Source organism: Fragaria vesca, linkage group LG5, assembly GCF_000184155.1.
Source record: "Fragaria vesca subsp. vesca linkage group LG5, FraVesHawaii_1.0, whole genome shotgun sequence".
Taxonomy (NCBI): Eukaryota; Viridiplantae; Streptophyta; class Magnoliopsida; order Rosales; family Rosaceae; genus Fragaria; species Fragaria vesca.
The window spans coordinates 11,987,843-11,999,593 of NC_020495.1; the positions used below are offsets into that span (position 1 = coordinate 11,987,843).

At 36.9% G+C, this 11,751-nt stretch overlaps 2 protein-coding genes across 2 annotated transcripts in view; both read left to right on the forward strand.

The window, feature by feature from the left end:
• Window positions 1–2,544, forward strand: part of LOC101299010 (laccase-14-like) — a 4,155-nt gene extending 1,611 nt beyond the window's left edge. The window contains exons 2-6 of the mRNA XM_004301288.1: window positions 97–341; window positions 458–583; window positions 701–1,304; window positions 1,451–1,809; window positions 2,345–2,544. Coding sequence (XP_004301336.1) covers window positions 97–341; window positions 458–583; window positions 701–1,304; window positions 1,451–1,809; window positions 2,345–2,544 — 1,534 coding nt within the window. The remainder of the gene's footprint in view (window positions 1–96; window positions 342–457; window positions 584–700; window positions 1,305–1,450; window positions 1,810–2,344) is intronic.
• Window positions 2,545–6,150: 3,606 nt separating this feature from the next.
• LOC101304871 (protein FAM91A1-like) overlaps window positions 6,151–11,751 on the forward strand; it is a 9,038-nt gene continuing 3,437 nt past the window's right edge. The window contains exons 1-9 of the mRNA XM_004299631.1: window positions 6,151–6,254; window positions 6,608–6,757; window positions 7,000–7,117; window positions 7,455–7,551; window positions 8,763–8,869; window positions 9,360–9,482; window positions 9,600–9,753; window positions 10,330–10,390; window positions 10,493–10,872. Of these exons, the coding sequence (XP_004299679.1) occupies window positions 6,630–6,757; window positions 7,000–7,117; window positions 7,455–7,551; window positions 8,763–8,869; window positions 9,360–9,482; window positions 9,600–9,753; window positions 10,330–10,390; window positions 10,493–10,872 (1,168 nt within the window). The 5' untranslated portion in view covers window positions 6,151–6,254; window positions 6,608–6,629. The remainder of the gene's footprint in view (window positions 6,255–6,607; window positions 6,758–6,999; window positions 7,118–7,454; window positions 7,552–8,762; window positions 8,870–9,359; window positions 9,483–9,599; window positions 9,754–10,329; window positions 10,391–10,492; window positions 10,873–11,751) is intronic.

The window sequence follows — 11,751 nt, forward strand, 5'->3', positions numbered from 1 at the left end:
CCTCTCTCTCTCTCTCTCTCTCTCTCTCTGTTGCATCAATTAAGCTAGTTGTAGTTAATATATGGTGATGAAAACAATATGCATTTGATTTCATAGGCATGGAATAAGGCAGCTAAGAAATCCATGGTCAGATGGACCTGAGTATATCACACAGTGTCCTATTCAACCTGGAACAAATTTCACGTACGAAGTTATATTATCAAAGGAAGAAGGAACTGTATGGTGGCATGCTCACAGTGATTGGACGCGTGCCAGTGTTCATGGTGCCATCGTCATCTTGCCTGCTGTTGGAACCACATTTCCATTTCCTAAACCTGATGAAGATGAGGTCATAGTAATCGGTATATATAAAACACGGCTGAGCTCATCAATTCATCGTTCTGTTATATATATATTGGTGCATAATGCATGCTTATATATCTAACATTAGTTAAAGATCGATGATCCTTGTATGCAGCATCCTGGTACAAGGGAGATCTGCAAGCGCGGGTTGATGAGGCTATGGAAAATGACGAGAACTTACCTCATTCTGATGCTTACACCATAAATGGGCAGCCTGGAGATCTTTGTCCTTGCTCAAATGGTATGTTTATTTGGTAAAACTATAGCATGATTGCATTTGTTATTTTCAGTAATTGACATCTGATTTTGGTATCTGGTGAAATGAAGAGCTGAAAAATTTGACATTTTCATATTGCAGAAGCAACTTACCGTCGCAAAGTGGACTACGGCAAGACCTATCTTCTTCGTATAGTCAATGCAAACATTGATGCAGATATTTTCTTTGCAATTGCACAACACAACTTTACTGTGGTTGGACTCGATGGAGCCTATATTAAACCTATTGACACAACCTACATATTGTTGACCCCTGGACAAACAATGGATGTTTTGCTTGAAGCAAATCAGGTTCTCGGACACTATTACATGGCCGGGAGACATTTCTCGAGTGAGAATGTGGCTGTTGTCAATTTTGACCATGCGAATGTTACTGCAATTTTACAATACAATGGCAACTATTCCCATCTGACATCTCCTGTCTTTCCCAGTAGTCTTCCGATGTACTATGACTTTGTAGCATCACTGAAGTTCATAAACCAAATTCGAAGCTTAGCCATCCCGGATTATGTTATAAATGTCCCACTAGACTATGAAATTACTACTAGGATGTTTATAACAACTTCCATGAATTCTCTCTATTGTGAAGATTCAAGCTCAGGTTGTGAAACGAAACAAATCAGTGCAAGCGTAAATAATATCAGTTGGGTTAACCCAAGTACTGATATCTTGGAAGCCTATTACAGGTATCCATGCTTCCCTTCTTTGAACTTTATTTTCACCTGTTGAATCTTCAGAGCTAGTTTCTAATTTATTCATGGTAGTCTTTCTGTAGTACAATATTTTTGACGTCATATATAAAGTTCTTATTAACCACTACAATCTGATGCAGAAACATAAGCGGAGTCTACTCAGCAGACTTCCCAGATAATCCACCTTCTTTCTATAACTTCACTGATGAATCGTACTCGATCGATACGGTGTTAACAGTACAAGGGAGAAAGGTTAAGGTGTTAAATTACAATGAATCAGTTGAGATTGTATTCCAGGGGACTAATGTTTTAGGCGGCTCTGTGAATCATCCGATGCATTTGCATGGATATAGCTTTTACGTGGTTGGGTATGGCTTTGGAATCTATGACAATGTTACTGACCCCAAAGGGTTTAATTTAGTTGATCCTCCTGAGGTAAATACATTTGCAGTTCCTAAGAATGGATGGTTAGCAATCAGATTCTCAGCAAACAACCCAGGTTTGTTTTCCTCCCGTTTTATCCCATCAAGAATATTCTTTGAAGTGAATAATTCAGATTCATCAAGAGAAGTCTGTCACAAGATTAATTATTCCAGATCTGAGAAGTAAAATAAAAAAAAAAAATGACGGTTCTTAATTGATTAAACGTTGATCATGAGCTGCACGGATTAAAACCTGAAAAATCATTTTTTTTGAAATCTTTATAAAATCTAACATGATTTTAATTTTTTCTTTTTGAGAACTTAACAGATATGATTTTAATTTGGAGGGTGATGAAAGCAAACATTACAAACAGGCTGGAGCCTGGAGGACCCAACCAATCCAAGCCTTTGAGATCGAAGAACAAAGAAACCTTACAATAATACAACATATACATGAAGATTCTAGAAGCTTCCACAAAATCACTACAAAATAATCCATGTAAAAACAAACAAAAATTAATTAAGAACATAAAGGAATTCAAGAATTATAGATATTAATTAATATAGAAAAGTACGTGTTATTAATATTAGTTGTTTGATATGTTCAAACAGGGGTGTGGTTTTGGCATTGTCATATGGAGAGACACATGACTTGGGGTATGGAAGCTGCGTTTATAGTAAAGAATGGGAACACTGTTGAGACTAGCATTCGCCAACCTCCAGATTACATGCCTCCATGTAACATCCCATTATTAGATTCTACTCTCAAAAACTTGCAGGAGATTACTAAGAAGAAAGTTGACTATAGATAATGGGATCTCAATTAGAAATAAAGTTGAGTGCATGGAGAAGATCCACAAGGAGGCTAGAACTCTGGTCGTTCAAGTTTGTCTTCCTATTCGGAGCATGGACTTACTTATTGTTATAGTTTCTTCTTTGCTAATTAGTTTTTTCGTTGTATTTTTCTTAACTATAAATGTTTGTTCTTTGCTCTGTGCGTGCACTCTTTTGAGAGCGGTTTTGGTCTAGTCCCCTGCTCTCTCTCTTAAAGCTTCAATCAATTGTTTTGGAAATTGACATTTGAATTGAGGGGAGACAATCCATCAAACCAAAAACTTTATGAACCATCTGTGCCCGTAGGAACAGAACTAACATCTAGGTCCAAACCAATTTCCACATAAGAATAATAAGACCCTTTAGATCAAAGTTTTCTATCTTGTATGTCCGTAGACATCCGACAGTCGGACCTCGTGATGACTCAACCTATTTGGATACTAACACTTCTTACCATCGTCATATGGATTTTGTAGGTCCTAGTTGTCAACAACCTATTAATAGATATGGAACTTATGAATGTTAAGGTTCGAACTAAGATAATTGTTTCACTGACATGCATGCCTTGTCATTGTTTTTTTTTTCTTTTCTTTTTCTCTTTCCAACAGTTTGTTTACACCCAAATTAATATTTTACTAGATAGTAATTATCTAAGTGAATATTAATTAAATTTATGGTCTCCGTCATACCGGTGAGCCTAAAATAATGGGTTTACATATGATGGCCCGCTAAGAAGGTCATGCGAGCTAGATAAGTTTGCATGGACAAAAAGACTACGCGTGGTATAGAGGGACTAAGAGACGTGAGTGGACTTGATTCAATATGAAGCGGCGAGCTTGCAAGCGGGATAAGTTTACAGGCGGAGAAAGATGCTTGCCTGCGAAGAGTTATGGACTTCGCATAGAAGTGGAGTTTTAAATATGAAGGTGAGATGCATGCGAAGTGGACTGACTTTGCGTAGAAGATTGAGCAAGGCGAGATGCCTTCGCGCGGGATACTTTGCTAGGAAGCAAGAAGAAACAGTGGAGAAGAGTCCGCATGGGAGAGGACTAAGGCATTAGCCGCATATGTTGACTGCACGTGAAGACTTATGTGATGGTTAAGGACTCTACTCCTTAATTGTGTTTTAATTGTGTTTGCATGGATGATCTAACAGTGCACCTCCACATCTTCATGAGAGTTCTACTCTTCTACATAGAGGCAGTTAGTTACTTCGCCAGAGGATAATCGTGTTAAACAAGTGATTAACATTGCCTACGCCACATTTATCGTTGAAGACTTCTACAAGCCTTTGACATGTTTTGGGCAATACATGTGGCCCTAAATAACTATATAAAAGAGTTCGAGGCTCTCTCTCTACACACTCAACAACTGAACAACTTAACAAAAATATAAAATTACCTTCAACACAGTTGAACCTCAAGACACTCCCCGGAGCTTTGCTTTGGTTTCCCTGTACGCTCTCCGGAGCTTTGTCTTTTTTCCTCTCCTTTCCAATTGAAGCTCTGTCGACCCTACGTCGAGTATCGATATTGTGACGCTCATCGATATTGTGACACTCAGGTGGATTACTGTAAGTCCTTGCCTAGTACGCAAGGCGAATCTGAAGAACCCTGCGGTGGAGTTGGTGCTCTCTCCATCCTCAGCCGCTTGATTAGAAGCAGAAGGCTAAGCGCACCCCGCTACTATAACCACTATATTTCGCGTCCGCGCGGTGGCACGCCCGCAACGACTAAAATAGACTTTGCACGCCCAGATTTACTGGTGTGGCCAAAACATAGTTAAAATAAAATTACAGTTGGAAACCACTATTACAACCACTTCCTAAAAGATCAAAATAAAAAGCTAAACATGTATCACCGACCATTATTGCCGACCCTCCTTAATTGATTACTTGTGCCTTAGAGCAAATGCACCCATTTTAGGTGGGTTGGACTAATCCTCAACCTGGGTTAATACAGTATTCATCCATATCAGTCTTTTGTCTTTGATTTGATAATACAACAACGAAATTAATCCAAAGACCAATTACTATTCACATTATATAAAGTATATGTCGTTGTCTTTTAATATGGCCCGTCAGATCTTGATCTGAACGGTCCATATTAAATTACCATTAGAAGAAAGGTGTCAGCCCTATGTGTAAGATTTGTCCCTCATGTGCAAGCTGATGTCATGTGGGCTATGTTGAAAAATTGGTATGGGGTAAGAGATGGGTTAATTCTTAACCCAGGTCATAGTCCAGCTAGGTAGATCCCGTATGGGGCTCAGATTTATCCTAGACTAATTTTTACCAGTGGATGCAGTTTTTGTCCAACTCTCAATTCAACCCATACAATTAGGGCCGTTCGGTATAGTTTTATAAAACTGTTTTCCGTTTTATGAATACAAAAACAAGCGTAATATGCGTTCGGCACATCCGACTTCAAAAACACAGAAAACGAATTCAAGAATACAACCCCAAAACTACGAGTAAATCTGAGAAACGTACTTCTGTAGTTTTTACTGTTTTCAGAGAACAGCCGACATACCATCAATGAAAAAAACAAACATACATATTTCTAAATATTTTTTTTCGATGAAGTTTATTTCTAAACATTTCATAGTTCATACTCATGAATCTTTGTAGACCTTCTATCATGACCGTCTTCCTCTTTCTCCATAACTTCCAGAGGACCATAAATCTCCTTTGCTTAATCTGTTGGATTGGCAAGAAAATCCCTTTTTTTGAATAGCGGAGTTGAGGATTTAGAAGGAATTGATCAAAGTTTTTCTTTGATCGGGAAGGGGTCAGATCTTGTTAAGATCGATGATGGGTTGGTGTTAGATCTTGTCCAGATCGATGAGGATTGATTCAAATTTCTGCAATTTCATCTCTTCTCCAATCTTCTGAGGAAAAATAAGGGTTTAAAGCTATCATCTTCTCCAGTTTCTCTTCACATGGGTTTTCTTACCAAGAAAGAATTTCACTTACAAATCCGAATTGTTTCATTGGAAAGATGCCTTATTTTACATGATTATTGGGGAGTACTAACAACAAGAACAGGGAAAACATCACTGTAGAAAAGAAGAAGATCAGTTCTTTGTCGAGAAAAGAAGAAGACTTAGGTTTTTTTTTTGGTTACAGAAGACTAGGTTTAGATTATACATAAAAATTATGTCATAAATGTTTTTACTATTTAATTTGCAAATTTGTTTTTAAAATACTTCTGCCGAATGCATTTTTGGAGTTTGAAAATTGCAATTCAGTCTCTCATTTTCATTTCTTAAAACTGTATTACAGAAATCGTTTTATAAAATGATAAATGATAAATCGTTTTAGGCATTTGCTGTATTTGCTCTTAATATAAAATATAATCTATAGTCAAAGGACGGCACTCATTTTGAAATCAGTTTTTATGTATCACGGACGTCGTTGGCTCTCATATTTTGCCGAAACTGGCAAATATACGACCCGACCCGGAACAACCCAACTTACACTTCTAGCGAGCCGGGTCAACGGTTTCGGATCCGGGAACCCAAACAGCGAAAACAGCTCACACCTGCTACAACGAAAATTTCACAGATTGAAATTGAAATTTCAGAAATACTGGACGTTGCAAATTCCTCAGATCTTCTTCGCTGCTGAAAACCTCAGAATTTGAAGCCCTAAGATTTCTACTCAGTCCACCACAGTCGTCTTCCTCAGGTACCTCTTTAGCTCTTCGTCTCTCTCTGCTTCATTCACTCCTACAATACACTAAGCCATCACTCAATTCTCTCATTCTCTGATCCCAACCTCCCAAAATGTAACACCGAATTCCAAATTGCTCTACTTCCTCTCATCATATTCCGATTTCAACAGCACTAGGTTAATTTCCTTACAAGATCAACGTAATTCTGAGATTTTGTTGTTGCTGTTGTTCTGGATCTGTTTGATTTTGTTGTTTATTTTAGTGGATTTTGTAGTAGGCATTGATTTTGGAAAGGATTTAAAGTGAGTTGAATTGATGACTTTGAATTTGTTTGAGTGTGGTTGTAAAAGTAGTGATGGAATTTCAGTTGATCAGGATATTGAGTGGAAATGCATCACGCTTCGGCGACGGTCGAGGAGCAGTTGTTGCTAAAAGCAATCAAAGAAGAATGCCCCTGGGAAAATCTGCCGAAACGGCTCCAAGCGACATTGTCTTCGAAAGAAGAATGGCACCGAAGGTTAGAGTAGGCAATGCTGTAATGTACTTTCACTTTCGAAGCAATGCTTATGAATTACTGTGTCTATAAAATACTGTGGGCCACACTATTCAGTTTTGATGGTTGTATTACGCGTCCTGCAAATGGAAGTAAAGATTGATGCTTCGTTGTAAAGTTGGATGAGTGTAACGTAATATAAGAAGTTTAGAGTTTTGGATATACTTTGCTTTTGCCACCAGCTAAGGTTTGTGAACTGTGTGCAGGGTCGTTGAGCATTGCATAAAGAAAAGACTGCAATGGAGCAGTTGTTTTGCTCGGAAAATGTGCAAAGAAAGTGAATATTATGAAGACATGATGCGATACTTGCGAAGGAATCTAGCGGTACGTTTCCTTACATGGGAAAATTCATTAGAAATCATTTTTCTGAATTATCTGAGTTGGCTCACGTAGGAGAAATTGTGAGATATAGCACTTCCAGTATGGAGAGTTTATTATTTATTATTTTTTGTCCAATACAGTTTTTGCCTCTTTCTAATTTATGTATTTGATTGTGATACTGAATTTAATAACTAGAATGACATCACTGCAAAGCTTTGTTTCACCTTATATATATGAAATCAACTCTACCAAGGGACACAACTCTACCTACATTTAGTATTATGTTTTATATACCTCAATCATAGGTTTCTGCAGTTACATGTTGCTTTGTTATTTGCAGCTGTTTCCCTATCACCTTGCCGAGTATGTTTGTCGTGTAATGAGGGTATCACCTTTCAGATACTACTGTGATATGATTTTTGAAGTTATGAAAAATGGTAATAATTTACCTGCGTTCAACAATTCCTTTGTAAAACACTGTTATTTTACTACTTTTACTGTCATTTGTAGATAGTTTCTGTGAGAAAGTAGACATGGGGAGAATAATGCATATAATTTGTATCCAGACTACAGTTTGTTGCCTAGTTGTGCTTTCTAAGTTTCCGCATCCTGCTTGTGCATTCTCAATTTAAATTACTTAAGACATAAGTTTCAACCTTAAAACAAGTGTCAAGATATAATTTTAATGGACATCATACTATTTAGCTTCTCTGCTGGTAATTTAAACAGAAACTTGTCATTAGTATGTGAATTTGGTTGGAAGATGCTGCTTAAATGTGTATCAGGATACTCAGTTAGAAATTTGAAGAATGCTTACAAATAAATATTAATCTACCCTCCCAATGGATTTTAAGACTAAATGGGCATTCTGGAATTAGCCATATTCTATGCAATAGAATAGTATGGAAGAGAGAAATATCTTATTGATCCTTATGATCAAAGTTATATAAACTATAACATAGGCCTTATCTAATGAAGTATACTCTTTCAATCAAACAAATACTTCAATTATTTCTGTGCCTGGCTTATAGGAAAGGAGTTTGTTGATGAACAGTAAACTACAGGTATCTGTCTGCTGATTCACATAGATAAATGAAAGGATGAAAAAAAGAGAGGATGATCTGGCCAGAAAGTTGAATTTCGCCGCTAACTTGTTGTAGGCATCTTATTATGTTTCATTGGACCGATCCCTTTTATCTACAGAATTTTATTAAACGAGTCACGATGAAACTACGAGTAGTCATGAAAGCTCATTGTGCTACAACTGTACCAGCTAAAAACTTAAAATTGCAAGCAGTGAGGAATTACGGCTTGCAGAAACTTCACGTTGATCATCTTGCCATTATGGACACCCCCTAGTTTAAGAAGCAAAGATGTTACATGATGATTTGAGCAATGCTCTGGAAATACTAACAGATTTGCCTAATTTTCTACTTTTCTCATTGGAGGTCCTGGATTTAACAAAGAATATTCCCCTTCACTGGTGTTGAATTGAAAAAAAAAGAAAGAAGAAAAGTGATTCAGATAGCTGACTGGGCTTAGCCAAGTTGAGCAATGCTCTGAGAAATTTTTGAATTATTTTTTTCTGTAATCTATTGTGGCTTTTAACAATTTATTCTCCTTCTCATGCATGTCATATTACTTGCAGAGCAACCGTATGACAGCATCCCCAATTTTAGTGCTGCAGATGCCTTGCGACTTACAGGGATAGGAAGAAATGAATTTATTGATATAATGAACAAGTGCAGATCTAAGGTATTAATTAATCAAATTTGCTTGTTTCTTTATGGGGTACTTTGTGGTGCATACATACCTGGTATGTGGATACCCACATTTCGAAGGTATCAGGTCTAATATGATTTGAACAACATTTTGCACAGATCAAAAGGTGAGAATTGTTTGGCAGGTGTTAGAGATACTGCACCTAGTCTTAAGATCATTAATTCACTTCAGTTGTTATCTACTTCATGACATCCAAGAGAAAAAAGTAACTGGGTTTGAGTCATTAACTAACAAAAATTGTGTGCCGTATTGTTTATCATTGTTCAACTAAACGTAGCTAACCTGTTATATGTTTAAAATGAGACTTGCGTAGTCTTTAGCTGAGGTGGTTAAATCTCATATATTAAAGTATCTGTAATTTCTTTTAAGAATGTCTTCTTCTGTCAATACATAATATTAGAGATGGTGATTGTGGAAGGACTTTGTGTTGTCTTACCTGTTTATCTTATTTTGAGCTATCCAGAAAATTATGTGGAAGCTGAACAAGTCAATTGCAAAGGAACTTTTACCTACACAACCTGTGGATTTTGCTATTGAACCATGGTGGGGGATTTGTCTAGTGAATTTTACACTGGAAGAATTTAAGGTGAGAACTAAAAATAAATTAATTCTGTAACTTTATTCTTTGGAAAATTCAGTGGAGTCACGAGACATTGGTTATGGTCCTTTTGGCAAAACTCATAATAGTTACCTTCCTTTGTAGAAACTTTCGGAGGAAGAAATGGCTACAATAGATAAAGTATGTAAAGAGGAAGCAAATTCTTATATCCTGTTCGATCCTGTTATTATTAAGGGTCTTCACCAACGAGGATTAATATACTTTGATGTTCCTGTGTATCCCGATGATCGTTTTAAAGGTGAGTCGTATCGGTTACCAGTTAGCATGATCATTGTGAGGTTGTCGAGCTCCCTGAGCATGTAGTATCCGGGGGTCTTTATTTTACTTTTTATGTTGATCACATAGATTTTCTGACTTTATCTCTGTTTATTTGCTCTTGAATTAGTTTTAGGCTAGACTAAAATGAGATTCTGAATTACCAAATTATTCTTTCATTCTTCCGTATCCATCCTATATCGTATCCATCCTTTTCTTTTTTATAAAAATCTGTTTTAATTATTGAAAAGAAGATGCTCTGAAACTAAAATGTGTTATGGCCAATAAGTACATTTCTTTTTCCCAGCTCAGAGCTTGTGAACTTTATGTTCACAGTGGATCCAGTGATTTCATCTACTCTTTTCCATTACAGTATGTTATATATCAGGAAAAATGCCTTACTTAGGCTTTCCTGATGTTTGACTGCAAGCCTGTGATCATAATTAGTTTCTCCATGTTTTGTAATCATTTGTTGATATACTATCGGTTGTTATGGAATCAGGCTTCTATTTTGTTGTGGACTGTAGCCTTGGATTATTAATTAGATACCCCGTTACAGTTTGCAGGCTTGAAGGATTTGTTTCGAACAGAGAGCAATCTTATGAAGATCCTATAGAGGAGTAAGGAACTTGTTTTAGTACAGATATGGCTTGTTATTCATTTCAATTATTCATTTCTTGCAGTGGAACCAGAATAACAATACTCTGTATTTTATAATTCAGGATACTATATGCAGTATTTGTTGTTTCAAGTGAGAATGCAACTGTCGCTGAGCTGGCATCAACACTACAGGCTGACCTTGCACAGCTGCAGGCTGCTGCATCTTTTGCATGTCGATTGGGATGGGCCGTAAAAGTATTTGACCCAGCATCTGTTCTTCAAGATACAGGTTTATCGGGATCTCCTAGAAACAGTCTTACTGATGAAGATCCATCTGGTCGTAGTATGGGCTCAAGGAATATGTTTGCTGATGGTGATGCTACTCTACAAGGTGATGCTTCAGGGAGAGAAAACTATGGGCCATTTTCTGCACAGGATCGTGTTGCATTTGTCGTTGATGCAAACATAACATCCTATCTTATGATGGGATCTGTTTCACCAGGTCTGTATCTTCTGAATACCAGATTTGTTTATGACATTGAATATTAACAAGTTTTAATCTGCAATCTGATTAATACTGAGCCTATAGATAAAGAGGCTTGTATCTGCAGTTGTGTTTGAGTGAACAAATATAGAGCTGTAAACTTCCATCAACACATAAACTAATCTAAATGTCTGGAAGAGGTACCAGGACTATTAGATGCACTAGACCAAAGATTCATAAAACACATGGTATTGGTCTGCCCTTGTTTCCTTTACAGCCGCTTGACCTGATGTATATGAGGTCTCATCAGCTATTTCATATGTTACAGTGTCTTTCATGTGCTGGTCTCCCCATTGTGGCATTTATTCCATAAAATCTACTTTTAATATTTCACATCCTGACTAGTACCACAGATATTACTTTGTCAAATAAACTGTAAGAAAAAGATGGTCTCTCAAGCAAAAGCAAACAAGGTGAAGGTTATTCTCATTTTCCCAGGTTTCTGGCTACAGGCATTACGAAACTCAACCCTTAGTTTTATTCAATTGACTTCTGTACAGTCAGCATTCTTGCCAATCTTTTTCAATGATCTTTGAAGTAATTTAAACCAGACTCTTCTCTAAGAAAAGTTACTTGAGGAAAAATGCATTGTTTCAGTATTTTTTATACTTTTAAGTTCATTAAATGAAGAATAGCCATGTCTGTATGTTTGCTTTATTTTTGTATGACCCCAAAAGAATTATAACGCCCAATGATAGAGGGACTACTAGGCGACCCTGGCCATTTCTGGCAGCAAATAAAACTAGTTTATGCGCTTCCACCAGATATTACCATGGTTTGAATGTTTCTTAGGCTTGTCATGTTTGATTGAGTGGCCATGTATGTAATGACACCCCC